The 25,796-nt window shown below is 31.5% G+C and overlaps 4 protein-coding genes across 8 annotated transcripts; 3 read left to right on the top strand and 1 right to left on the bottom strand.

The window, feature by feature from the left end:
* Positions 1 to 334: 334 nt before the first annotated feature.
* Positions 335 to 9,567, top strand: LOC139869954 (alpha-soluble NSF attachment protein-like). Of its 2 annotated transcripts, none has more exons than XM_071857801.1 (10): positions 335 to 473; positions 5,634 to 5,789; positions 5,968 to 6,017; positions 6,166 to 6,241; positions 6,512 to 6,591; positions 6,721 to 6,872; positions 8,257 to 8,416; positions 8,507 to 8,554; positions 8,679 to 8,759; positions 9,255 to 9,566. In XM_071857801.1, the coding sequence occupies exons 2-10, from the start codon at positions 5,645 to 5,647 to the stop codon at positions 9,333 to 9,335; spliced, it is 873 nt and encodes a 290-aa protein (XP_071713902.1). In that variant the 5' UTR covers positions 335 to 473; positions 5,634 to 5,644; the 3' UTR covers positions 9,336 to 9,566. The 2 variants fall into 2 exon arrangements, with proteins under 2 accessions (XP_071713902.1, XP_071713903.1); XM_071857802.1 differs by lacking the exon at positions 335 to 473 and adding an exon at positions 5,466 to 5,551 and having other exon boundaries at positions 9,255 to 9,567.
* On the bottom strand, positions 2,041 to 3,196 carry LOC139870227 (zinc finger BED domain-containing protein RICESLEEPER 2-like). The gene is made up of 2 exons (XM_071858063.1): positions 2,134 to 3,196; positions 2,041 to 2,051 (listed from the first exon to the last, which is right to left on the bottom strand). Exons 1-2 carry the CDS (start codon positions 3,194 to 3,196, stop codon positions 2,041 to 2,043), a joined length of 1,074 nt encoding a protein of 357 aa, XP_071714164.1.
* Positions 9,568 to 9,866: 299 nt separating the features above from the next.
* On the top strand, positions 9,867 to 14,446 carry LOC139871888 (cellulose synthase A catalytic subunit 6 [UDP-forming]-like). Of its 4 annotated transcripts, XM_071859637.1 has the most exons (9): positions 9,867 to 10,105; positions 10,248 to 10,344; positions 10,504 to 10,680; positions 10,818 to 11,165; positions 11,271 to 11,375; positions 12,033 to 12,214; positions 12,483 to 12,643; positions 12,748 to 14,042; positions 14,123 to 14,446. In XM_071859637.1, the coding sequence occupies exons 8-9, from the start codon at positions 14,015 to 14,017 to the stop codon at positions 14,353 to 14,355; spliced, it is 261 nt and encodes an 86-aa protein (XP_071715738.1). In that variant the 5' UTR covers positions 9,867 to 10,105; positions 10,248 to 10,344; positions 10,504 to 10,680; positions 10,818 to 11,165; positions 11,271 to 11,375; positions 12,033 to 12,214; positions 12,483 to 12,643; positions 12,748 to 14,014; the 3' UTR covers positions 14,356 to 14,446. The 4 variants fall into 4 exon arrangements, 3 of the variants coding, with proteins under 3 accessions (XP_071715738.1, XP_071715739.1, XP_071715737.1); XR_011766799.1 differs by having other exon boundaries at positions 10,818 to 12,214; positions 12,748 to 13,511; positions 13,685 to 14,042; XM_071859638.1 differs by lacking the exon at positions 11,271 to 11,375 and having other exon boundaries at positions 10,818 to 10,888.
* Positions 14,447 to 23,519: 9,073 nt separating this feature from the next.
* Positions 23,520 to 25,518, top strand: LOC139870229 (uncharacterized). Its single transcript, XM_071858064.1, has 4 exons — positions 23,520 to 24,149; positions 24,277 to 24,851; positions 24,969 to 25,060; positions 25,154 to 25,518. The coding sequence occupies exons 1-4, from the start codon at positions 23,520 to 23,522 to the stop codon at positions 25,516 to 25,518; spliced, it is 1,662 nt and encodes a 553-aa protein (XP_071714165.1).
* Positions 25,519 to 25,796: the final 278 nt, after the last annotated feature.

Consider the following 25,796-nt stretch of genomic DNA (forward strand, 5'->3'; position numbering starts at 1 on the left):
AAATTTTTTATAACATAAAAAATAATAAAATAAAAATAAGAATTTTCTACTAAGAGTGTGTTTGGGTGACGAGCTTGTTGTAGCTTATGGGAGCTTATAGGAGCTTGAGCTTATGATTTTAATAAGCTCCAAATCATAAGCTTCGTTTAGTAGAGAAAAAAAGTAGAGCTTATAAAAATTATAAGCTCTGAAAAAATAAGCTACTTTTAGTAGCTTATTGAAAAAAGTAGAATTTATGAACTGAAAAATAAGCTCCAGCTAGTTTACCAAACAATTCTAAAAATTAACAAAAAAAATAAGCTATTTCATTACTTTTCAAACACACCCTAAACAATCTCCTTCGCAACAAGATCTTTCATTTCATTACTTTTCAAAGGCATAATCGAGCAGCCGCTACCTTTCGCGCATATCTTCGATCGCAAACATAATTTCAAACTATATCCGATTATCATCTTCATCGACTTCAATTATCAGTGAGCGTTCATCTTCGATTAACGTATTTTTTGTGATTCATTTTCGATCTGATTAATAAATTATTTTATTTTTTAAATTTAAATTTAAATTTCGGATATTGTTTTGTTTTGTGGTGTTCGTATGTTAGGGTTTAATTACAAGTAGTTGATTTGTGCATATTTTGAAGCATAAAATGATACTTCTACTGCATAAATTGATTTGATTTACTTGATTAATTAATTGTTAAAATCTAGCATGATACTTTTGTCAAAAATATCTAATATGAATATATGATTAGTACATTTAAGAAACCAGTTATATCATATCATTTTACTTGTATACAAAGTTATATGTTATATGCTGTTGAATGTTGATGCTTTAGCCCTTGTTTAGTTTCATAACGTATAAATACTTTGATTTAAATTCGAAACATTGAAGTGCATGCTTGGAGTATAATAGTTGCTATCATATTAGTTAGATTGAACTGGTAATGTTCGGAAAAAAATATGCTTCGTTTAAATTATGTTGATGCATAAAAGGATTTCAGAAAGCTTTGTTATCAGGCCAATCCTCCTATAAAGATATTTCAAAAGAGACTGTTCATTAAGATTGATGGTAATAATATTTTTGTTAAAAAGATTAAACCTTTGCATGCTTGGCTATTTAGAGCGGATCAAGCGATCATTAGGTTATCACAACTGCTGTTGGACAGAAGGTTGAAACTATGCCTGGCAAACGGGTCAGGTTGGGTCGGTTTGGGTAACGGGTCAAAATGGTTGAGTCGAAATGGGTCATGGGTCAAACGGGTAAAAATTTTAAACAGGTCCAAACGGGTCAGGTTGGGTTGGTTTGGGTAACAGGTCAAATAGGTCATAAGTTAGCAGGTCAAATGGGTTAAACAGGTCAAATGGGTCAAACGGGTCAGGTCAGGTCGAGACCAATTTTTTTTTGTTTTTGTTTTTTTTTTTTTTTGCTAGAAGTCTTTAAAATTCATGAAACAACTTTATTACTGCATTTAAAATTTTTTGAATTGAGGTTTACCAAATGCTACTTTATATTGTTATATATTTATGAAGCTTATTTAGAACAACTTTATCCTCATTGAGGTTTACCATCAGTATAAGCTTTAATGCTACTTTAAACAACCAAATATAATTAAAATAACCTAATATAGCATATTTCAAAAGAAGTAATCTGTTCTCACATGTTTCAAAAGAAGTCTATCAAAACATGTTTTAAAAGCAAAAATAGATATAAACAAACATAAAATCAAGTTTAATAGATAAATAACAAAAGATCGATGCTTCGATATCAACGAGCTAGGATCAACGCTTCCATATCATGCTACTTTAAACAGTTCTGACCAATCTATAATGCTACTTCAAACAACCGGGATCAACGCTTCAATATCCTCAACTAGATCTTCTTCTTCTACTTCGTCTTCATCTATAAATAATAGAAACGATTTGAATTAATAAATGAAGATTAATGGATAGAAAATTTTTAAATATATTAGTTTACTACCTTCAAAATCGAACTCGAACAACCAATCGCGAGTGCATAACAAAGCTTCAGCATTTTTCGACTTTAGCGAACTTCTACATTTACTTATGATTTGAACGCCAATGCTAAAAGATGACTCGGAAGCAACAGTAGTGATTGGGATGCTCAATATGTCACGAGCCATAAGAGCTAACTGTGGATACCTCCCTTGATTATTTCTCCAATAGTGTAAAATATCAATATCTTCGTCTCTGTCAAGTAAAGCCTCAGCTAAGTATTGCTCCAGTTGAGATTTTTCATTCTCTTGTTCGCTAAATCTACTTTGATATGAATCAAATCCATCCAAATCATCACCCTTACCGGCTTTTGAGCTTCTTCTTCCTAAATTCGAACCACGCACCATGTTAGAACACAACTCATACTCCTTATATAATCTCTTTAAACCGTTTACAACATTGTCCACTTTTTCTTTTAGGTCCATATCATGGATGCCAAGTTTATCATAACAATACTCCACGATCTTCACCTTATACCGTGGATCCAAGATAATCGCAAAAGACAATATCATACTATAATTCTCCCAATACTTTTCGAATTCCGATTTCATCTCAAAAGCCATCTCACTTATAATTGGATCAGGATTTGTCATCTCCTCTTGAATACGACGTTGAATTTTCCACACATTATGAAAATACAAGTTAGAGGTCGGATAATTACTCCCGGAAAACAATGTTGTGATGACGTAAAATGGTTCCAAGAACTCTTTGATTGCTTCAATTCTCGTCCACTCCTCTTGTGTTGGACATGTTTTGAAGTCCTTATCTACTAGTTGCAACCGCTCATAAGCCCGACGATAGACTAACGCACAATCAAGCATTAAATATGTAGAATTCCATCTTGTAACTACGTCTTGACGCACATGTCTACCACACCGTAATGAAAGATGTTCAATGCATTCGGCAAACTTAAATTTTCTAGTCGCGCTTCCTCTAACATATTTAACCGAATCTCGAACTTTTTCAGTGGCACTCTGAATAACTTTCAATCCCGACTGAACAATCAGATTCAACACATGTGCTCCACAACGTATGTGCATGAAGTCACCGCCACAAACCAACCCGTCATTTAATGCCAAATGACCCTTCAGTGAATCAATCAAACTAGTATTGTACGATGCGTTGTCCAACGTAATTGTGAAAACTTTTTTCTCAATACCCCACTCTTTTAAAAAGTTAACCATATTCTCTGCTAATAAGGTACCACTATGCGGAGGGGGTATAAATCGAAAATTCAACACCTTTTTCCTTAAAGTTCAACTTTCGTCCACATAATGAGCAGTCAACGACATGTAACCATCGGATGTAATTGAAGTCCACAAATCTGATGTAAAACATATTCTACTAGCTATGCCCTCCAACTTGCGTTTAAGAATCGCTTTTTCCCTCTCAAAAATCTTCAGAACATCATCCTTTGCTGTGTTTCTTGTTATCGTCTTTGTATCCGGATGTAAAAATCTATGTAAATCTCGTGTTGCCTCGTGTTCAACATACCGAAATGGATAGCCATGTTTAATAATTGAAATTGCCACTTTTTCTCTGTAGACCGATTGATCTAAACGTATACGCTTTTGTAGTGGACCAGAATCATCCAGCTTAAAACATTTAGAAATATGACGTTTCATATTAGTAGTTCCATGCTCGGTCTTAAACAACAACCCACAACCGGTACATGATGCCTTTTGTTTTCCGTCAGGCTCTAAAGGTACTTTTTCAAAATAGTCCCATACATGAGAACGTTGTTGTCGACCCGTTGTAGATGAACTTGCATCTTCTTCGAGTGGTCCTTCATTCATAGGTTGATCTTGAACATTCTCTGACATGATTCTTCAAATACAATAAAGAAAAGACAATAAGTTACTCATTTATTAGTTAAAATACAGTGAATCCATAAAAATATATCTTATAAGTAGGAAAACTCAAAGCTTGTAACGTCACTACATTACTGTACTGATGAATATCTATCATTTTTTAAGAAAACACATTTGCTCCTAAGAAAACCACAAGAAGCTAGAAATATGCGTTTTTCAACTGCATATATATTTCAAAATACTTGGATACAAGGTTTTTTTGAAAGTACTAATAGTTGAAAAACACATATGTATTTCTACACTTGGTATGCATATGTGAATCTTTTAGCCTCTCAGGATATGTGTTTTTCAACTGCATATATACATCTGTTCATACATATTTCAAAATACTTGTATTTTATTTGATACTTTTAGATAATAGAAAGCAAAAGTATACTTCCTGACCCCAAAATGGCAAAAACACAGTAAGTTGTAACTTACCTTTGCTCCTAAAGTATACTTCCTGACCCCAAAATGGCAAAATTTGTAAAATTAATTATACTTACCAACCCCCAAAATGGTATCTTTAAATCATAGTATGTAAATTTGTAAAATTAGAGCCGATAACAGTAGTAGATAAAAGTACAAACAGCATAATTTGTAAAATTAGAGCTATAAAGTACAAACAGTAGGATGAAAAATCGAGATAAACCCTAACATAGTTTCAAGATTAAAACCCTACCTGGCGAGAAATTGTAGAAGATCAGCAGATTCGGATGAAAAAACCCTTCGATCAACACTTGGATAATCAATTTTTCATAGATTCTTCTTACATATTCATGAATCGGCTTGGGATTTTTTGATTTTGGGAAAGCAATACTCCGTAAATCCAAGAGGTGACAAACCAACCGGAACTCACTAGTAAAACCAATAGGTTAAAGTAGAAACCCAATTGACCTACTGATGGCTGGCGTATTTTTTTTCTTAAGCCCATTAAACCTATTATGACTTTAATTTGAAAAAGAAGGAAACCCAATAGGTAAAAATATAAGGCCCAATATACCTAATAAACCTAATATGGGTTTGGATTGCCAGGCCTAGTTGAAACAAGTATATAACAATAACTTTTGTGAGCTAAAAAACCTTGAAGCATCTATTAATAGTCTAACTGATGTGCCCTATTGGATTTTATTTATTACTAAGGCGTTGTATGCTAAACGTTGAAGACTGTTTGTTTATTTGTCTGCAAAATTGCTTAATCCTGTCTGCAACACTTAGAAGCATATTTCTAAGTCTGCGAGAGCTTGCAGATAGAATTAGATATTATTTTATCTTATGTCTTCATTAAAACAAACAGTCTGCAGTAAAAACGTCTGTGGCCGTGCAAACATAAGACATAATAAGATTAACAACACCTAAGTAAAGTTAGGCTGAAAATCAAACAACACCTATGTAAAGTTGGAGGCGTGTAATGCTTATTACCAGGTGAATCATGTCTTACTAGGAGGTTGGCAGTTTTTTTTACTTGTTCAATATCCAATCACGAGCCTTCTCTAAAAAATGAAGACTGATCTATAATAAATGGTTAACATAGTGTAGTCACATAATGTATACATTTATTTGTTTACCATTTATTTATTCTATTTTCAGGTATATATATGTGTGTGTATATGTGCGCATATGCAGATCTTTAATGCTTTGTCTACACGCCTAAAAATTAATCTCATTTTGTGTAATTAATGGTTTGAGGTATAAATGGCCTTGAAGTTCTGATGTCCAGTCATTGTAATTTCATGCTTGTAATATTGCCTTTTTTTTTGCAAATTTTTAGATTTGGGAAGAATGTCTGATCAAATATCAAAAGGTCTAGAGTTTGAGAAGAAAGCTGAGAAGAAACTTAGTGGATGGGGAATCTTTGGATCTAAGTACGAAGATGCTAGTGACTTATATGAAAAAGCTGCCAACTGTTACAAGCTTGCCAAATCTTGTAAGTATAGGTTCTCAATAATATGTTAGCAGTGCCCTTTGCTAAGATCTATTTGTATTTTTACTTCTTCATTTCAATTTACCCCTGTTACACGAAACTGTTGACAGATCTTATGCAATAAAACATACAAGTATTAAAATTGTTTCTTTTTCTGCTAATCTGAAACAAAATTTGTCAGGGGACCAAGCTGGAGCCGTGTATGTCAAGTTGGCTCAGTGTCATTTGAAGGTAAGTGCTTAATGTTTTTTTTTTTTTTGTTTATTTTATTTTTTATTTTTATTTTTTTGAAAGGCGAGTGCTTAATGATGCTCTGAATAGTTTGTTCGTCCATCTTGTCCTGCTTTTAGCCTTTGTTAATTGTGTATATATTGTACAGGGGACTGATAGCAAACATGAAGCTGCTAATGCTTATGCTGATGCAGGTCATTCATACAAGAAAACAAACACCAAGGGTAAGTGTACTTTCAGTTTCAGTTCACTATTCTCACATATTTAGTTACTCGACTATCTTTTTACGAACTTGTTATCCGAGGGTATGATCATTGAGGCTTTTTCTGAGGTCAAACATGCTTTGCGATTTTTAAAATTCATGTTGTGTTGCCTAATTCCGTAATAACACACCATCAATATTCTATGACTTTTTGTCATTAAATGTATACTTCTTTACACTATGCCATTGTTTACCTAAAAACCTTTTTCTTGGTATTGTTTGATGTACACAGAGTGCATTTCCTGCCTAGAGCAAGCGCTAAATTTGTTCATGGAAATTGGTAGGCTCAGCATGTCAGCAAGATATTGCAAGGTACATCAGTTCATCAAGACTTTTGAGTTCTTTTTATAAGAACTATAAATAAATAATAAATAAAATATGAAATACTTCAGTTTATTAATAATGTTTACGTGTGTGTGTGTGTGTATGTGTTGTGTATAGGAAATTGCTGAGTTATATGAACAGGAGCAGAACTTAGAGCAGGCCATCTCTTACTATGATAAAGCAGCTGATCTTTTCCAAGGTGAAGAAGTAACAACTTCTGCAAATCAATGCAAGCAGAAAATTGCACAATTTTCAGCTCAGCTGGAACAGTAAGTTTATTTCTTCACTGTAGGTGTTACTAGACGTTGCAATATGAGCAGCTTGGATAATGGATTGGTTGAAACAGTTCAATTTTCATATGGGTCAAAACGGGGTTGGGTCAAGTTGGTCTGGCCTGCAACTACTTCTTTTGTCCATTGGCTTCATATGTATATTTTTTTTTTTTAATCACTTTTGATGTGTTAATTGGGATCATGATAGGAACGTTGTGATCAAATTGCAGAAACACTATTACTTGAACAAAAATGACCTTTTTTTTTTTTTGGTTATAGGAGGATTACCTCTGGTTATATATTTAACTAGTAAAAGTGACCCCGCGCGATGCCGCGGGGTCTTTCGGGTTGCATATCATAGCTGACGTAAAAAACATTTTGCTACGGTTCTGTTTGGATACACCGGGTTAGTACCTAGTATACATAATGGTCTGTTTTCTGAAAAATGTCCGTTTCGCGTATAGTTAGTTGCGTTGGGTTCGTGAGATTATTTCGAGTTGAATGGTGGCGTCGGAAAAATTTAACGCGCATCGAGTGAGAAGATATGCTCCGTTAAAAATTTGGGTGGAGTTTATTAATTAAAATGACGATTTGACGGTTTACACCCCTCTTTCGGGGGTTGAAATTGCATATTGTTCAAAGTTCTGGGGAGGGAGTTTGTATTTTTTTGCCCTTGTTGTTTGGCTTTGGGATTTTGGCCAAAACGACCAAATCCCTCACGGGGTTTACTATATATGGTTAATGGTTAATGATCAGTCATCAAAAATGCTTTTTCTGCAGACAGTCAAAGCCAGGTGACTCGATCATATATTCATATTATAGCTAATTAGTACCTTATTAACTGGGGCCTTAACCTGGCAGAATAAGTTGTATTATGAAGATAATATAATCTTCTAAGTTCTAATGATTATTAAAGATGCAGATAGTTGATGTTTACTGAAGGGTAATGCAAAAAGTTTAATCAAATAGCAAAATAATAAATTTTTGTTATGAAGTAAACATATGGAGTATTAAATTAAAATGTTTAAATTGTACTTTATCTTGAATGTATTAAATAATATTCTTTTTGTATGATACAACTGTTAAAATTTAACTCTCAAAATATAACATTAATATGAATATGAATCAAGTACATAGAATATAGAAAAGATCATATTAGTACAGATGTGTGTGAATATAAAGTTTATACATTATTTGGCACATATCTAAATGGGTGTTTCTGAAAGTTGTTAACCGGACAACATGAATTTGGCCCATGGAGATATAAGATGTCCAAAAATGACCGGTTCATAAGTAAATGGGTCAAAATTAACATTTACCTCAAGTCCAAGTAGGTTTTACATCCTACTTTATAAATTGATAAATTATTACATCAATCCAGGTATCAGAAAGCTATAGAGATTTATGAAGATATTGCACGACAATCTCTCAACAATAACTTGCTAAAATATGGTGTTAGAGGACATCTACTTAATGCCGGCATTTGCCATCTCTGTAAAGGTGATGTCGTTCCAATCACAAATGCTTTGGAACGTTATCAGGTAAAGTATTGATTCTTCACTCTTATTAAAACTCTACCTTTACGATTGCTTATTATTATATTGAGTGAAAATGCCATTTGCTTTTTGTAGGAACTCGATCCAACATTTTCAGCCACCCGTGAATACAGATTACTAGCAGTATGTTATGAACAACATTTCATATTAATTTTTCAAGTTTATGTAGTTTATAAGTAGCTATGGGCGTTAAACGGTAGGATAAAAAGGTGAAAGTAACTTAATTATAATTATTTTACTTTTGTAGGATTTAGCTGCTGCACTGGATGAGGAAGATGTTGCAAAGTTTACTGATGCTGTCAAAGAATTTGACAGCATGACTAAGCTGGTAATTATTTACTTGTTTAGCTTTTATTTTTATTTTTATTTTTTTTCAAGTGGGTGCTCGTTTGACACAAGTACCGTTAATGACTTATTGTTTGAATAAGGTAATAATTACAACCCGTTAATTATGAATGGGTTGATGTGGGATGTGTTGTATTTCAAACGGGTGAAATGAAATTTTTTTCACTGAAAGGGGAAGTGTCAATTGAGTCAAACGGGTCGAGGGTTGTGCAAAGTATATTTGATGGTTACAAAAGTCATAGGCTTTTTAAGTTTAACCATTTAGATTATTGTTCGTAAATATATTCTTTCTGTAAATAAGATAACACATTAGCTTATGAAAAGAGAACCACAATTGATTCTGCAACCCAAGTAGCACAACCCGCACTAGAAAAATAACCAGTTTCAACCTGAACATTTTTTAACCCCTTCCCAAATATTGATGATGTCATATTAAGATATTTATAATTGTTCTTTTTCTGGTAATTTTGTTGCGTAGGATGAGTGGAAGACGACCCTTCTGTTGAGAGTGAAGCTTCTGCTTAAGGCTAAGGAGGAAGAAGAAGATGATCTTACTTAAGTCGGTTTTGTCAACATATGGAACATCGTTACTGTGATACTGCTATTTTCATTCATGTTTTCACACATCAATATAACTTGAGGATTTCTTCGGGATCAATCATGTAATTTCATCATTAGAAAGAAGTACATCTGCATAGTATTTGGATTTTGGTTTTTCAAAAGAATCATATATTTCGATCTTTAAAGGTGTATTACCTATGTGCAATTGTGTGAATTGAATTGGATTGAATTGCAATCTCTTATTCAACACTTGTTTTCTTATATTTTTCTTGAACTTTACAATTAGTTTGTCTTAACTCCTAAGCATGATTAAAATGCTATATCACTATCACTATATACATTAAAAGAGAGAGTCTCGATTAGCTAATAAATGTTTTCAAAACTTCTTTAATTATCGTTAAATTAAAAAATTACATTATAATACCCCTTGATCTAACGATCCTTAATTATTTACTAAAAAAAATTACCTAATAAATCAATTGTTAAAACACTTATCCCTAAAATACCCTTAATCAAAGAAACACACTCACGGGACAAAATAAACAAGAAAATATAAAAATTTTCAACAACAAATTAGGGTTCTTATTAGAAAACTAATTGGTGAACTTAGATGCAGAGGTAGGCGATGTCTGGGCAACTATGATGCAAATCGAATCTGGTTAAAAAGAGGAAAAACAGCGATCCAATTCAAAGCGTGAACAACAAGCCGCGTGGATCATATTTTGATAAACATAAAAAAATGGAGTATTGTTTAAACACCCACATCAGGTATACTTACCATAACCAAAGTTAAAATATTATTTTAGATAATCATGGTTTCTGATTCTTAATTTCTATATGCTTTTACATTCGATTATGTTTCCGTAAATATTAGTTCGTTTTAATTCATCAATTGTATGTATGATCACAGTATTGTTATAAGGAATCATGATTGTTATTAAGTGATGAAGTTAAACTACTATTCAAAAGTGAATTCTTTTTGATCATGCAATCAGCTGATTAATCTGGTAAATCTTTTGATTTAATAAAATTATTCAACTTTTTTATTTACCACTCTTTAATTGTGTAATTTTGTAATTGTAGGCTTTAATTATATTTTTTTCAATTAATTTAACCTTACTATTTTTTATATAACTGTTGAATGATACAAAATTCTTAATGAGAAGAATGATAATGTGTAAACTATGGAAAATTTATCAACCGTGGGACAAACATTAATGAATCTGATGAGAAGAGTGAGATGAAAAAACGAGTGAAAGATATGGAAGAAGCAGTTGCCGCTGTTCGTGAAATGCAAGCAAAAGTTGAAAACGAAATGGGTGTCGCTACTGCTGCTGTTTAAGGTTTTTTTTTCCCTTTTTATTGTTATTAATTAATTAAATTATTGTTAATTTATACAAACGTTTGGTAGTCGAATTTGGGTATTGCTTTGTTTTCTTTATTTTGTAGTAAAATAAAGGTGGAGAACCTTTTTTTGCAGATCCTTCAGCTACAGCTGCTACTCGGGCCAATAATGAGGAGATAGATACAAGGTCTATATTTGTTGGCAATGTAAGTAACAAAAAATGTAATATTGACTTTTATTCTTATCATGCGTATAAAAGAATTGGACAGTAAGTTCAACACTTGTCATAAGCCTACATGGGAAGTAGTATTAGTCAAAGTAGTTTCAATAAGTATATGGATGCTAATCTCCCGTAAGCGGGTTGATTGTGATGATTTAGAAGCATATAGTGTTGATCCATGTGGTATGATGATTGTCTACTATAAGGAGCAGCACCACGTGTGGTTGACCTCTTACCACATCAAGAGCGATGCCTTACAAGTGGTACTTTTTTTAGCGGCCTTTGTTTACATTTGTGTTATGTGGTATATAGTTTTTTTTTTTTTTTTTTTTTTTTTTTTTCACTTTAGCTTATGTTAATATACGTAGTTATAGATGGTGTTTCCGTTGCTCCATTTTGAGAATTTGTACAACGTCATACTAAATGCTTCCGTACCCGTATTCAATTCAAATATAACCATCGTTCACAATGAGGTACTATTTTTTTTTCCTTATGCCTTAACAGTTAGTAAATATTTAATTTTTTTCCACCTTCGTAACTTTCAGTTATTTTACCATTACGATCTACTGTTGCACTTGACAATGGATTGTAGTAATGGGAATTTTTTAAAAGAATGTAGTTCAAAAGTATTGATTTGTGTTAAAAGAATGTAGATATTTGCTTCAAGCAGCCAACATGTTTCCTAATCAACTTTGTTTCGATATAATGAAGGGTGCAATATTAATATTATTTTGCTTGACGTGTTTAGTATCTTTGTAGAAGTCTAATGCAAATCCATGTGAAATTGTGGCTATTAGTAGAGAACTTCAGGTTATTTTTTCTGTATCAAATAAAAGTTAAGTGCTTACTTGCCTTAGCCATTCGAAAGTGTGGTTATTATTTTCTTGTTATTAGTGATATTTGACAAAGAAATTGATTATTGGAACCGAGCTTTGAATTTTGTAAACTATACGATGTGTTTGTGAGCATTGAAGATACAGAGAAAATCTAAAAGGCTGATATGGCTATAAAGCTTCAACCGAATCACATATGCATTACGTTACATCTTTAGGAAAAGAAGCATATACATTTAAACCCTTATGAGATAATATTGATGGTTGAGCATTGTTTATTAATAAGCCTCTTAACAGCCCTGAAACACCGGTCTGATAGTTCACGAGAGAAGAGACAAACCCTGCCCCATGCAGTATTCCAATAACAACTGAAAGAGCACGTGGCGGTTGGTTGGCTTCCATGGCTTACTGCATTTACCAGCAAAGCTATTAAAGGATGTATACCAACACAAACATAGTCTTCCTAACAATTGAACAAGGTATGTTTTATCTATTGCAAAGTTTTGCACCTCCAATATTTATATATGATGTATATTTAACAAGGACTTTATGCCAATAAGGCGCATGGGTATATCCATAGTGTATTAGTTGCTTGAAGTTCGGGAAATTGGGTAGGTGTTTGGACGTGTGACCTTGACAAAATGATATGCTTACGGTTACATTTGGTTAATTTTGTGTGACATGCTTAATGAAATTTCGCTTTGTAACCATCGTGTTTCTAATTTGCATTATTGTTTACCGATGCAGGTCTATGTAGACAACCTTGACCCTGCTATTACCGAGGAGAATTGAAGCAGTACTTTATTGAGAATATTATTCGGATTCAAGAATATTTTGTAAAAGTTAAATATTGTGTGTAAACCGTCGCCTGAGACGAAGTTCTTTGGGAGAAGACAACCAAGAAAATGGTATGTATCTATAAGTTTCTCGCTTGGTTGTAAACGGGTGTTTGTGTTGGCTTATATTTGTATTTTTCTTTCCTTTCCTGATATGGCGTTGCACCAATCTGTAGGCATCACATGAAAATGGTCACAGCTCTAACAACGTAAGTCCTATAAAATATCATAACTGTGTTATTAACATATCTTACTAAAACTTCTATAATATATTCTCTTTGTGGCTTGTGCTATACATAGGTGTTGTCAGGTATCTTCATGGTTATGTGAAGTATGTAGTTGCTGCCAACACTTTTCTATGTAGCTTCTAATCTAAGATTATACGGAATAATCATTTTAGTACTTTTAAAGCTAAGTTGATTTTGCTTAACTTGAATATACATTTTAAATCTATATTGGGATTACAGATTGTGTTCCAACTAATTTGGTTTGATAAACATTACTCTTAATTAAACACCATAAATAATGTCATATGTCATGTCACATAAATATTGAAGTAATTCCTTAAATACATTTATATAGGAGTTTTAATGCTTTAAAAACACTTTGGATATCTTTTAACTCTCCTTATTTTTAAGCTAATATCCTTATCTTATGCGTTTGATTCTTAAGATAAAAATCGTATCCCGGATCGGTCCGTTAAAGGGTTGGTATTGGCACCTTTAAGCTTAAGGACCGAGGTTTTGCTAGCATGTATAGGCTCTACTTGTACATGTATGCACTTAGATAGCTGTTAATTGTAGGTCACTTCTACCAACGAGTCTTTGCTAAAGAACTGCTATCAGCATAAAGACTCAGGTTCTTCAAGTATAACTGGTTCCATATGTTTATGATTGAACTCTCAGTCATTATCTCGAATTGGATGCATTGAGCTGTTATTGTGGGTGCAAACTCCTGATCTTAGCCACAACCACCTTTGATTCTTATAGTTATTGCTATTTCATTCTTTTTTACAGCTTTGGCAATCACATTAACATAGCATCTATATCATTCGTTAACTGTATCAACACTTTCTTACTATCTACTAATGAAAATTGGTATCTTTTATTGCAGGATGACGGAAATAACATCACTTGCTGACTTGAAACATTATGATACATCAAAGGTGACCGAAGCTAAAGTGTATCGCAAATGGATAGCTATAAATCCCCCGGATCAAACTACAATCGGGGTACTGCTGTATGTTGCTAGACGAAAAGTTATACTAGCGATTAATACTTCTTCTGTGATTATCAACTGCTTCTTTTTCATATGCCATATATAGACATTTACCATAAAAAAAAGCATACGAAAAATAGAACCGATACCAAATACATGTCTATCAAAGGGTAATTGTACACCTTATGAATATGAAAGAAGAGAGGGTAACCAATCTTGCCCACAATGCAAAACTCATACAAACGAATAGAAGGTATAGATCATTTTTTTGTGGTCAACTAAATTCAGATTTTAATATATAATAATGAACTTAATATATTGGATCATGATTAGAGAGTCCAAGAGTTGATGGTGATGAAGATGAGGAGGAATTTGATGATTCAGATAATGAATTTGATCTTGCAAACTATTCGAGGAGAGATCCTCATGGTGTTCATGAGGGAGGCCTCATGATACGTCGTGGTCAATCTAATGCGTCGGGCTTTGCCACCCCTTCAGAGGTGGATGGCGCTACTTTGAATCCCGATATCCCTCTTCTTACTTATGGTCAGGAGGTAGTAATATAGTTCCATTACATTCTTCATAATTCTATTTATCTAGATGTTAGTAGCAGAGTGTTGAATCTATGAATTGAATATTGAATGCTGAAGTGCGTAAGTTATGATTGTTTGCAAACTTACTATCTTTTTTGTTACATCAATCAAAATATTCTTCATAATTCTATTTATAACCATGTAAAAAGCATAGTGGATGATCAGAAAGGTTTGACAAAAAGGTGGTCAAAACCTTTCGTGCTGAGGAGATGGTGTCTTTTTTTTATTGTCATTTGATTGTCGTATGTCATTTGATTGTCGTACGTGCAGGTGTACTGGTGTACTTTCAGGGAGGTGATTCTCCCACAACATTTTTTTGATCCATCTACAATTTTGTTTCATAAATTCACAATTATACCCGGGAGTTGAACTTATATTATTATTCTAAGTATAATTAAGGGTATAATAGTGAATTACGTGATTTTAGAATTTATGGTTTAGTGTTTAATGTTTAGGGCTTAGGGTTTAGTTTTTACAATTTATGGTTTAGAGTATAGATATAGGGTTTAGGGTTTAGTGTATAGGATTTATGGTTTAGGGTTTATGGTTTATGGTAGAGTGTATAGGGTTTAGGGTTTGGGGTTTAAATTTTAGAATTTAAGGTTTTGGGTTTAGGGTTTATAGTTTAGGTTTTAGGGTTTAGTGTGTAGGGTAAAGGGTCACTTGTTTAAGGTTTAGGGTTGGTATAGGGTTTAGGGTTTAGTGTGTAAGGTTAAGGATTGGTGGTTTAGGGTTTAGGGTTGATTTAGGGTTTAGGGTTTAGATATTAGGTTTTGGGTTTAGAGTTTAGTGTATAGGGTTTATGGTTTAGACTTTAAGGTTTAAGGTTTAAATTTTAGAATTTATGGTTTAGGATATAGGTTTAGGGTTTATGGTTTAGTGTATAGGGTTTAGGATTTAGGGTTTAGGGCTAAGGTTTTAGATTTTAGAATTTAAGGTTTAGGGTTTAGTGTATAGGGTTTAGGGTTTGAGGTTTAGAGTTTAGTGTTTAGGATTTAGTGTGTAAGGTAAAGGGTGGGTGGTTTAGGGTTGGTTTTAGGGTTTAGAATTTAGTGTATAGGGTTAGGGTTTATGGTTTACAGGTTAGGGTTTATGTTTTAGAATTTATGGTTTAGGGTTTAGGTTTTAAGGTTTATTGTTTAGGGTTTTATGGTTTATGGTTTAAATATAGGGTTTAGGGTTTATGTTTTAGAGTTTAGGGTTTAGATATAGGGTTTAGGGTTTAGTGTATAGGGTTTAGGTTTTAGAGTTTAGGCTTTAGATTTTAGAATTTATGGTTTAGGGTATAGGGTTTAAGTTTTAGAGTTTAGGGTTTGGTGTGTAAGGTTAAGGGTTGGTGGTTTAGGGTTAGTTTAGGGTTTAGGGTTTAGATATAGGGTTTAGTGTTTAGGGTTTATGGTTTAGACTTTAAGATTTAAGGTTTAAATTTTAGAATTTATGGTTTATGGTTTAGGATATAGGGTTTAGGTTTAGGGTTTTGTTTTTACAATTTATGGTTTAGAGTATAGATATAGGGTTTAGGGTTTAGTGTATAGGGTTAGTTTAGGGTTTATGGTTTAGTGTATAGGGTTTAGGGTATATGGTTTAGGGTTTAGGGCTAAGGGTTTAGATTTTTGAATTTAAGGTTAGAAGTTTAGAATTTAGTGTTTAGGGTTTAGTTTGTAGGGTAAAGGGTGGGTGCTTTATGGTTTAGGGGTGGTTTTAGGGTTTAGAGTTTAGTGTATAGTATTTATGATTTAGTGTTTAGGGTTTATGGTTTACATGTTAGGGTTTAGGGTTTAGATTTTAGAATTTATGGTTTAGGGTATAGGGTTTAGGTTTTAGGATTTATTGTTTAGCGTTTAGGGTTTAGGGTTTAGAGTTTAGAGTTTAGGTTTTAGTATGTTTAAGGTTTAGATTTAGGGTTTAGGTTTAGAGTTTAGTGTTTAGAGAGCGAGATATGTTGATGAAGCTGAAAGTTAAAGTACAATTTGGGCTATCTTTTAACCCATTTGATTCCTGTTTTTTTTTACCCTTATGTTCCAATTGACCCATTAAACTAATTTAAGATTAAACTTCTCCAATCAACCCATATTAGATAAAAACATAACTCAATTGACCCAATCCCAATTAATTTGACAATATGGTCTAAACTGTCATCCCTCTATCATATTTAATTGTTCATATCATTCCCAAAGAAAAAGAGCAATTGGTATTTCTATAAACTTAATACAATTATCACTTAATACATTTGTTTAAGTACTTCAACTTCAAAGTTTACATATTGATCAACGTTATTTTGTTGAATGATTAATCTACAACAACTTTCCAAACATTTTGTGCGTGAACAGTTTAAGAAAACAGTGAAAAAGAGGAATGTAGCAATTAAATTTAAAACATGGTAATTTCATTTGCTTCACTGTAATACAACAAGCTTATTGGTATTTAACGATTTATGATGAAGAAATGTGCTTGACCAAGTTTGAAGATGAATTAGCACATACTAATAATGCATCAACCCATCTTAAACGACTTACAATGACACCATACATGCGCTTTCCATCTTGCATCAAACACATTACAGATACTGATATGCATCAACTGGTATTTTCCTTTGTCTACACACATCATATCTAATTACAATGTTTCGTTCAATATTATGATAATGTTGATATTACTATACCCGTTTTTATTTCAGTTTTAGAAACTTGGGAAGTTCGGGTGATCACACTGGCTAAACCAACATTGATGTCCATTACCAGTATCAGAATAATCCCATCGCTATTGACGAAAATAATGAAAATGACAGCAGCTCAGGTTTAATTTACTTGGGACATTAAAGTGATGAAGAATTTGATCCTGAAACTGATACAAGTGTTTGATTGCGTTCATGCGAGACGAACGCAGGTTCATCATGGTCTTAGATGGAACTCACCTGGTGTAACAGTTTGTTTCGATATCAAAGTCTTTTGATTCTACAGGTTTACCATTAGTTTGTGCAGAAGTGTTAATGAATATGTTGAATGATGTATCTATGGATTTAGTTTCTTTCTATTTTGTTGCGTAAGTATGTAATTATTAAATACTTTAGCATATAACTTATGGAAGCTTGTAACCAATGAATAGTTTGGCATGTAATTGAAATTTATGATATGCATATCGATCAATGATGGTAATATTGATATGCTACGGATATTATCATTATAAACGAGTATCAACTAAACAATTAAAATGTATGATCTTATGTTTGAACAAACATATAAACATACTACAATAGTATTGTTATGGAAACATCAACTTCATACAAATGGAAAACCATAACTTCTATTGAAATCAATTAAGCATAGCTATAACGAAATCGTTACACTTCAAAATTGGTTTTGGTTGTTAACCATTGTTATAGTCATTCAGACTAACAATAACAAACAACTATAAAAAATGACTGTTTTTGGATGAGTCTTTCGTTAAGCATAGATGGTTGGGGAAAGAAAATTAGGATAATTATTTCACCTTTCAAAAACCCTGCCGTATTTAGAAAGTTTATACGAAGTATTTAGAACCTATTTCATGTTGTGATCATAGTCTATAACGTCCTACAAATCAAAATCATTAATTTTTTTTTAAAACATTGCGACAGCAGCAGCAACTTTTTTTTTTGTTAAGCACCCCAACTAATGAATCATTATTCGTTTGTAAATCCTAAAACCAAATAAATAAATCTGTTGTTATGAACTTTGATCAATTGGCCGATTTAAAGTGAAGAAGAAGAGGAAGTAAAGGGACAGATAGATATAAGATATAAATTTAAATCGGGGTAATTAAAAACAGAAAAGCAGCAGATGGTCTGATGGTTAAGGTGTTTGTGTGTCGGCGAGAGGTCTCGGGTTAGAGCCCGGTTTGTGGCATTTTTTAGAAAAGCTTTTAAGGTAGCATTCTAACTATTATTATTATTATTATTATTATTATTATTATTATTATTATTATTATTATTATTATTATTATTATTATTATTATTATTATTATTATTATTATTATTATATTATTATTAATTATCATTATTAATTATTATTATCATTAACATAATTTATGATATTATCATTATTATTACTAGAATTATCATTTAAAAATTATTAGTATTATCTAATATTATTATTATTAATAGTATTATTATTGTATTATTATTAATTTTATCATTTTAAATATTATTTTCATTATTAAGATTATGATTATTATTATTATTATGATTATTATTATTATTATTATTATTATTATTATTATTATTATTATTATTATTATTATTATTATTATCACTTTTATCATTTTGACTAACAAAGTGACTAATGATAATTATTTTCAACTTCTTATTAAATCTAATTAATAGTATTATTATTGTTACAAATAATACAACTCTTTATTCATTATCATTATTAATATCATTTTATCGAATAAATACTTATATATAGAATATATATAAAAGTATATATATAGAAATATATAACAATTGAAATAATATATATAAACTTATTCGATTACAAGTATATGTGTTAATATATATACTTGATATAGGTTCGTGAATCCGAGGTCAACTCTGTACTTGTTCAGTGCCATCCTATGCATATTTACTACAAACTATCGTATCGTATCGTGAGTTTTCATAGCTCCCTTTTTATATATATTTTTGGGCTGAGAATACATGCGCAACTTTTATAACTGTTTTACACGTTAGACACAAGTACTCAAACTTTTATGCTATATACGTGCTTTGTCATGCTAAATTCCTGCCGTAATATCATTAATTGCTGAGGTATAAGATGCAAGCTTAGTTATTGTGAGTAGCGCTACTGAGAGTGATGTCTCTGTCCATTTGACCGTTGGTCTTTGGATACATAATAATGATTCAACGACACTGACAGTACAAGGTGTCACGGGGTAACTTTTGTTTAGTCGCGATATTACAAACAACAACTCTTTCGATTGATATATTTGGTATTAATCAACTTTAAACTGAAATCTTGTGGTTTAATGCTATACTGAACTATTAATTTATGATAAACCTATGAACTCACTCAACCTCGTGTTGACTTTTTAAGCATGTTTATTCTCAGGTACTTAAATTTGCTTCCGCTGTATATCTGCTGCTTTGATGATGATTTCTTGCCATGCTTGGAGTCTTCATGCATTACTTACCAATTCATTTAAAAACACTTAATGCTCTAAATACAATGTAATCTATTTATCTTCCTCTGCAAAACTCAATAAAACGTCTCATATAGAGTCGTTCTCGTTTATACAACTGTGATTTGATATAATTAGTCACAAATACCCCATGCCCTACTTGGGGGTGTGACAGGAGTAAATGGGTCAATATGGAAAAATTAAAAGGTGGTAATATTTGGGATGCTGAATATAAGTGTAATGACAGTTGGGGTTGGAAATGTATCTTGGATTTAAGACATAAGATTCAGGATCATGTTATTGATGAAAATGGCAGTTATAAATGGAAAACTAATAGTGGCAGTGTTGTTAATTACTCTACTCAGCCAGTATGGAGTGACTTGAAAAGTAATATAAATAAGGTTGTGTGGCACCATGTTATATGGTGTAAGGGATTTGAACCAAAACATGCTTTTACTATGTGGTTAGCTCCTCCACAGGCTTAATACTCAAGATAGAATGATGATTTGGATGCCTCAAATTCAGTTGACATGTCCATTATTTGAAAAAACCAATTATTCAGTTAATCATCTATTTTTCCAATGTGATTATAGTAACTGTATATGGAAGGATCTAAAATCTAAGTCGATTTTTAGAGGATTGCCTAATGACTTGGATAGCATTGTTCAAAGAATGGCAGTGTATCCATTTACAAAGAATATATGGAATGTTGTTAATCGGCTTCTGTTAGCAGCTTGTGTATATTTTCTATGGCAAGAAAGGAATTCAAGATTATTTAGAAAAAGAAGAAATTAGCAAGAATAGTGGGTGAAGATATTCAGAACTATATTCGTTTGAAGCTGCTTAATCTTACTGTCAAGAATTCGGTTGTTGTTGTTAAAGTTGCAGGGTTATGGAACTTGAAGTGGGCTAATAATCATTTCAGTGTTGATTGATTTAGGGTCTGATAGCCTTTGTTTGTATAGATTATGTTTGTTTGAACTTCTGTATTTGGGTTATTGCCTTTGTATTTTGGGCTCTTTGAAAATATCCTGGCTCTTAAATAAATAATAGATGGTAGCGTGATGGTTATTGATGACTAACCTTTGTGGTACACTTAGATATGTTAACAAGAAGTTAACATATCTAAACTTTGAATTATCAAGTGGAGATTGATGTGATTTCAACTTCTAAACTTTATTTTTTTACTTCTTTTCAAGTTTAAACCTTATATTAATCTTCTTTGTTCTTCATAGTATTGTGCCATGGGGCTTGGTCGGATTGGATTTTTGTGGCTTGCTTTCACCTCTTTTTGAAGAGTAAGTCACAATTGGCCCTTTTCTTTTCTTTATTCATTACTGATCATGGATAACAATGTGCACAACTTTGCACAATGTGTATAATATGTCAAAAGAATCTTCCGAATAATAGACATCCTAGGTTCATGAAGTGGTTCATAGACATAAACTAAAAAGGATGGTTTGTGAATATACATATGAAATAATTGTCAACTTCTATGTATAAATATATTTAGTATCTATTAATTTGACACAATTGTTTGTTATATGCAGCTACTACCAAATAAGTGGGTCATGGCAATATATGAAACTGGTGAAATAAATGATGAAGTCGTCATCAGCACACCCACAAGTTGCAATGCAAACCTACAAATTGAGGATGATGGTATAGACAAATGGTTTTCAAATGGTTGGACTAAAGTTGTTAAAGATCTCGATATGCATCGTTTTAACATACTTGTGTAACCTTTTATTAATGAAAAGCATTTTCAAATGATGGTGTATGATTCAAACTTGACTGAAAGACATGTCACAACTTCTGTAACTTCAGACAATCAAGAAAACTTGCATGTATCGAAGAAAATAAAAGTTGACAATGAACTGTCATACGAATCTACTAAAGAATCTGATAATCAGGATACAACATATTCGATTTGTGAAAAGGAAATGTTGTTTAATGAGGCTATTACAATGTCTAATGTTGGTTTTTTATTTATATTTTTAAACATTTAAAATGTTATATTATTGATTTGTGTTATCATTAAAATTAATGTATTACAATATTTAGGGTTTTGGTTTAGATTTAGGGTTTAGGTTTTAGGGTTTAGAATTTAGATTCTAGGGTTTAGGGTTTATATTTTAGGGTTTAGAGTCTTTAAGGTTTAGGTTAGGGTTTAGGGTTTAGTGTGTAAGGTAAAGGGTTGGTGGTTAAGGGTTTTGAGTTGATTTACGGTTTAGGATTTAGGGTTTAGAGTTTAGTACATAGGATTTAGGGTTTAGTGTTTATGGTTTAGGCTTTAGTGTATAGGGTTTAGGGTTTAGTGTGGGTTTAGGGTTTACTGTTTAGTGTGTAGTGTTTAGAGTTTAGGGTTTAGATATAGGGTTTAGGGTTTTGTCTTTATGGTTTATGGTTTAGTGTTTAGGGGTTACAATAACAAAAACTAACTTAATATTTAGTGTCACAGCTAATCAACAATCATATTGAAGTTTTGGGACATCAAGTTGGAAAAATGAAATCTTTAACAAGTGTAGTTACAAACGAAGAGATTGCACTTACTACAAACTTTAAAAATTTAGAAGACACAATATCAAATTCTTTAACAGTGAAAGAAATTAGTGAATAAATGAGACGAAGCGGCAACGACAAACTATCACAATTGCATGTCATTTTTAGTGGGAAAACTTAATATTATGCACAACTTTATGGATCAGATATATTAAATATTAACTTCATACAATTTCTAAAAAAATTTATATTATTACAAATTTATGTATTTTATAACATATAAAATGTGTTCATTCATTTTAGGTTGATTACCTCAAAAGGCAAAGAATTATGGTATTATTTACAATTCATGATTACCTCAAAAGATTAACTACATTGTCAAATATGTGGAAGGAAACAACAAAGATTTGAGATATCCATCGACCATTCTTGATTTAATGACCTTCAAGTACTTCAACAAATCAAGAAAATTCATTTAATTTATATAACTATTTTTTATGTTATATTTTCATTGTTAAATTTTTAACTTTTAAAAAATGTAACCACTTCATAAATTTATTGTATTATTCTTCATATTTAATTTATTAAATAAACTTTAAACTTTTGTTTATTATAAGGATTTTCTTCTATAGATTTATTGAATTCATTGATAAATAATAATGCAAATACAACAATAATAAAAATAATTCTTAGTTATTGATCATTCAATATTTATGATTTTATAGTTTTTTAGGTTGTGTTGTATATATTTTCTTACAAATTATTATCACAATGAATATTTAGAATTACAACAGTCAAAAAAGTTGTTGACAGATATAATGGTTACGTTATCCAAGCCCAAATCGAAGCCTAACTAAAAGCATGTTGTTACTAAATTTATGACTAACCAAATTGAAGCCCAACTCATATTCTGTTTCTTATAAAAGAATTTTATCCGACCCAATATAAAATGGCGGTAAAATAAAGAACAAGCATATAATATATATTCAGAAGGAAAAAATCTCTCCACCTTTGACAATTAATTTATTAAGAAAATCCTCTCAACTACCTTCCAATCAAAGATGACGAAATCATGTTTGTTTGTTTCCTTGATCATCTCTTAGATTAGTTTACAATTATCGAAACACTATGCATTGGTGATGAGTTCAACAAGAATTTATTCAATCTTTACAAGGATCTTTGAATAAGTTTTTGATTAAACCTCAAAGTAATGCTAGTGGTAATGCAAATTTAGTTGAAGAAAATATAATTGAAGTAAATGATGTTGAAGTAAATGACGGTTGTGAAAATTGTGTTGAAGAGAATAATGTAGATGAAAATGAAACGGAAACAAAAATGAAAACGAACACAATGGAACATTTGGAGATAATGAAAATCAAAATCCTATTAAAGAAAATAATGAATGTCATGATAGTTCTTGTGATAATAGATTTAGTTGCAATGTTTTTGATGTGAGAGTTTGGGATGGTTTAAGTTCTACAATGAAAGATTTACTTGCAAGTAAATGGCCTGATAGAGAAACTAATTTAATTTATCCAGAAGATAAATTAGGTAGACACTTCTCCGATTCATATTATAAAAATAATGACTCAATTGATAGAATTTGGTTAGTTTATTCAAAAGAGCTTGATAAAGTATTTTGTTTTTGTTGTAAGTTATTTAAGACTGCGATATGTAAAAGTCACTTAGGAAAGGATGGATTAAACGATTGGGGGCATCTTAGTGAAAGATTAAAGAAACATGAAAATAGTTCCGAACATATGATTAATTTAAGAACTTGGGCTGAGTTGCGGTTGAGGTTGAATATGAATCAAACAATTGATAAAGAGTTACAAGAACTTATTAAAAAAGATACCGATCATTGGAAAGAAGTTTTAGTTAGAATAATTGCTACTGTTAAATGTCTAGCACAATATAATTTGCCGTTTCGTGGTAAAAATGAAAAGCTCTATGAAAATTCTAATGGAAACTTTTTAGGAATACTTCAAATGATTGCCGAGTTTGATCCTGTAATGAAACAACATTTTCGTAGAATTGAAAACAAAGAAATTCATTATCATTATCTTAGCCATAAAATTCAAAATGAATTAATTGAAATGTTAGCAACCGAGGTAAAAAAATACAATAATTAAAAAAAATTAAAGAATCAAAATATTTTTCGATAATTCTCGATTGCACTCCCGATGTAAGTCACAAGGAACAAATGACTTTAATAGTAAGATGTGTTGATGTATCCAGCTCACCAATAAAAGTAGAAGAGTTTTTTTAGAGTTTTTAGTCGTAGAAGATACAACAGGTTTAGGTCTTTTCAAAGTATTACAAGAGGTTTTGAAAACACTAGATTTAGATATTAAATATGTAAGAGGACAAGGATGCGATAATGGATCAAACATGAAAGGAAAACATTCAGGTGTTAGTACAAGATTACTTGAAATTAATCCTAGAGCTTTTTATGTGCCATGTGGTTGTCATTGTCTAAATTTAGTGTTATGTGATATGGCAAATTCTTGTCATAAAGCAAAAACTTTTTTTGGAACTTGTCAAACAATATATAACGTGTTTTCTAATTCTACAAAATGGTGGACTGTTTTACTTAAATATATTGACGATTTGACTTTAAAATCATTGTCTGCTACTCGTTGGGAAAGTCATGTAGAAAGTGTAAAAGCTATAATAACTCAAATACCTCAGATAAAAGAAGCTTTAATACAATTATCCGAAGTATGTGAAGATGGAAAAGTGTGTAGAGATGCGAAATCATTGATAGATGGTGAATTTTCAAGTTTTGAATTTATTATAAGTTTGGTTATTTGGTATGAGGTTTTATTTAAAATAAATTTAATTAGTAAAAAATTTCAATCAAAGGATATGCTTCTTGATGTTGCGATTCAATGTTTGGATGGATTGATTACTTTTTTTGATAGCTATAGGGAAACTGGATTTGAAAAAGCTATTATTGAAGCTAAAAAAATTGCAGAAACCATTGATGTTGAACCTGAATTTCCTGTTAAACGTGTTTCTTGTAGAAAAAAATAATTTGATGAGATTCCAAATACCGAAAGAGAACAACAATCTGCTAAAGAAAAGTTTAAAACTGATTACTTTCTTGTTTTAGTTGATATGGCTCTTTCACAATTAAATACTAGATTTGAACAAATGAAAAAATTTGTATCCATTTTTGGTTTCATGTTTGATGCATCAAAGTTATATTACTTAGATGATGACCTCTTGAAAATAAGTTGTTTGAATCTTGAAACTGCTTTGACATATGATAAAGATTCGGATATTGATGGACATGATTTGTTTATGGAGTTACAATCTTTGCAGAAAATGTTGCCGAAAGTAGCATATGAGGGAGACAGGCCTTGGACGTCACTTGATATTATGGAGTTTACAAAGAAGATGGATATTTTTCCAAATGTAATAATTGCATACAAGATCTTGCTAACCGTACCAGTCACCGTAGCATCTGCTGAATGAAGTTTTTCAAAACTGAAGTTGTTGAAGTCTTATTTACGAAATACAGTGAGTCAAGAACGGTTAAATGGGTTAGCAATTTTAAGTATCGAAAATAGGTTTCTATCAAATGTAGATTATAATAAAATGATCGAACTTTTTGCATCAAAAAATGCACGCAGACATCATTTTAGGTGATTTGTGGTTCCGAAGATGTATATTTGATTTGTATTTATTAAATAAAAATCGGCGTGGGGAAGAGCCACCTAGCTTGACTAGGTTCCAAACCCCTAAAATTTTTG

The sequence above is a fragment of the Rutidosis leptorrhynchoides genome, chromosome 10 (genome assembly GCF_046630445.1).
Source record: "Rutidosis leptorrhynchoides isolate AG116_Rl617_1_P2 chromosome 10, CSIRO_AGI_Rlap_v1, whole genome shotgun sequence".
NCBI classification, from domain to species: domain Eukaryota; kingdom Viridiplantae; phylum Streptophyta; class Magnoliopsida; order Asterales; family Asteraceae; genus Rutidosis; species Rutidosis leptorrhynchoides.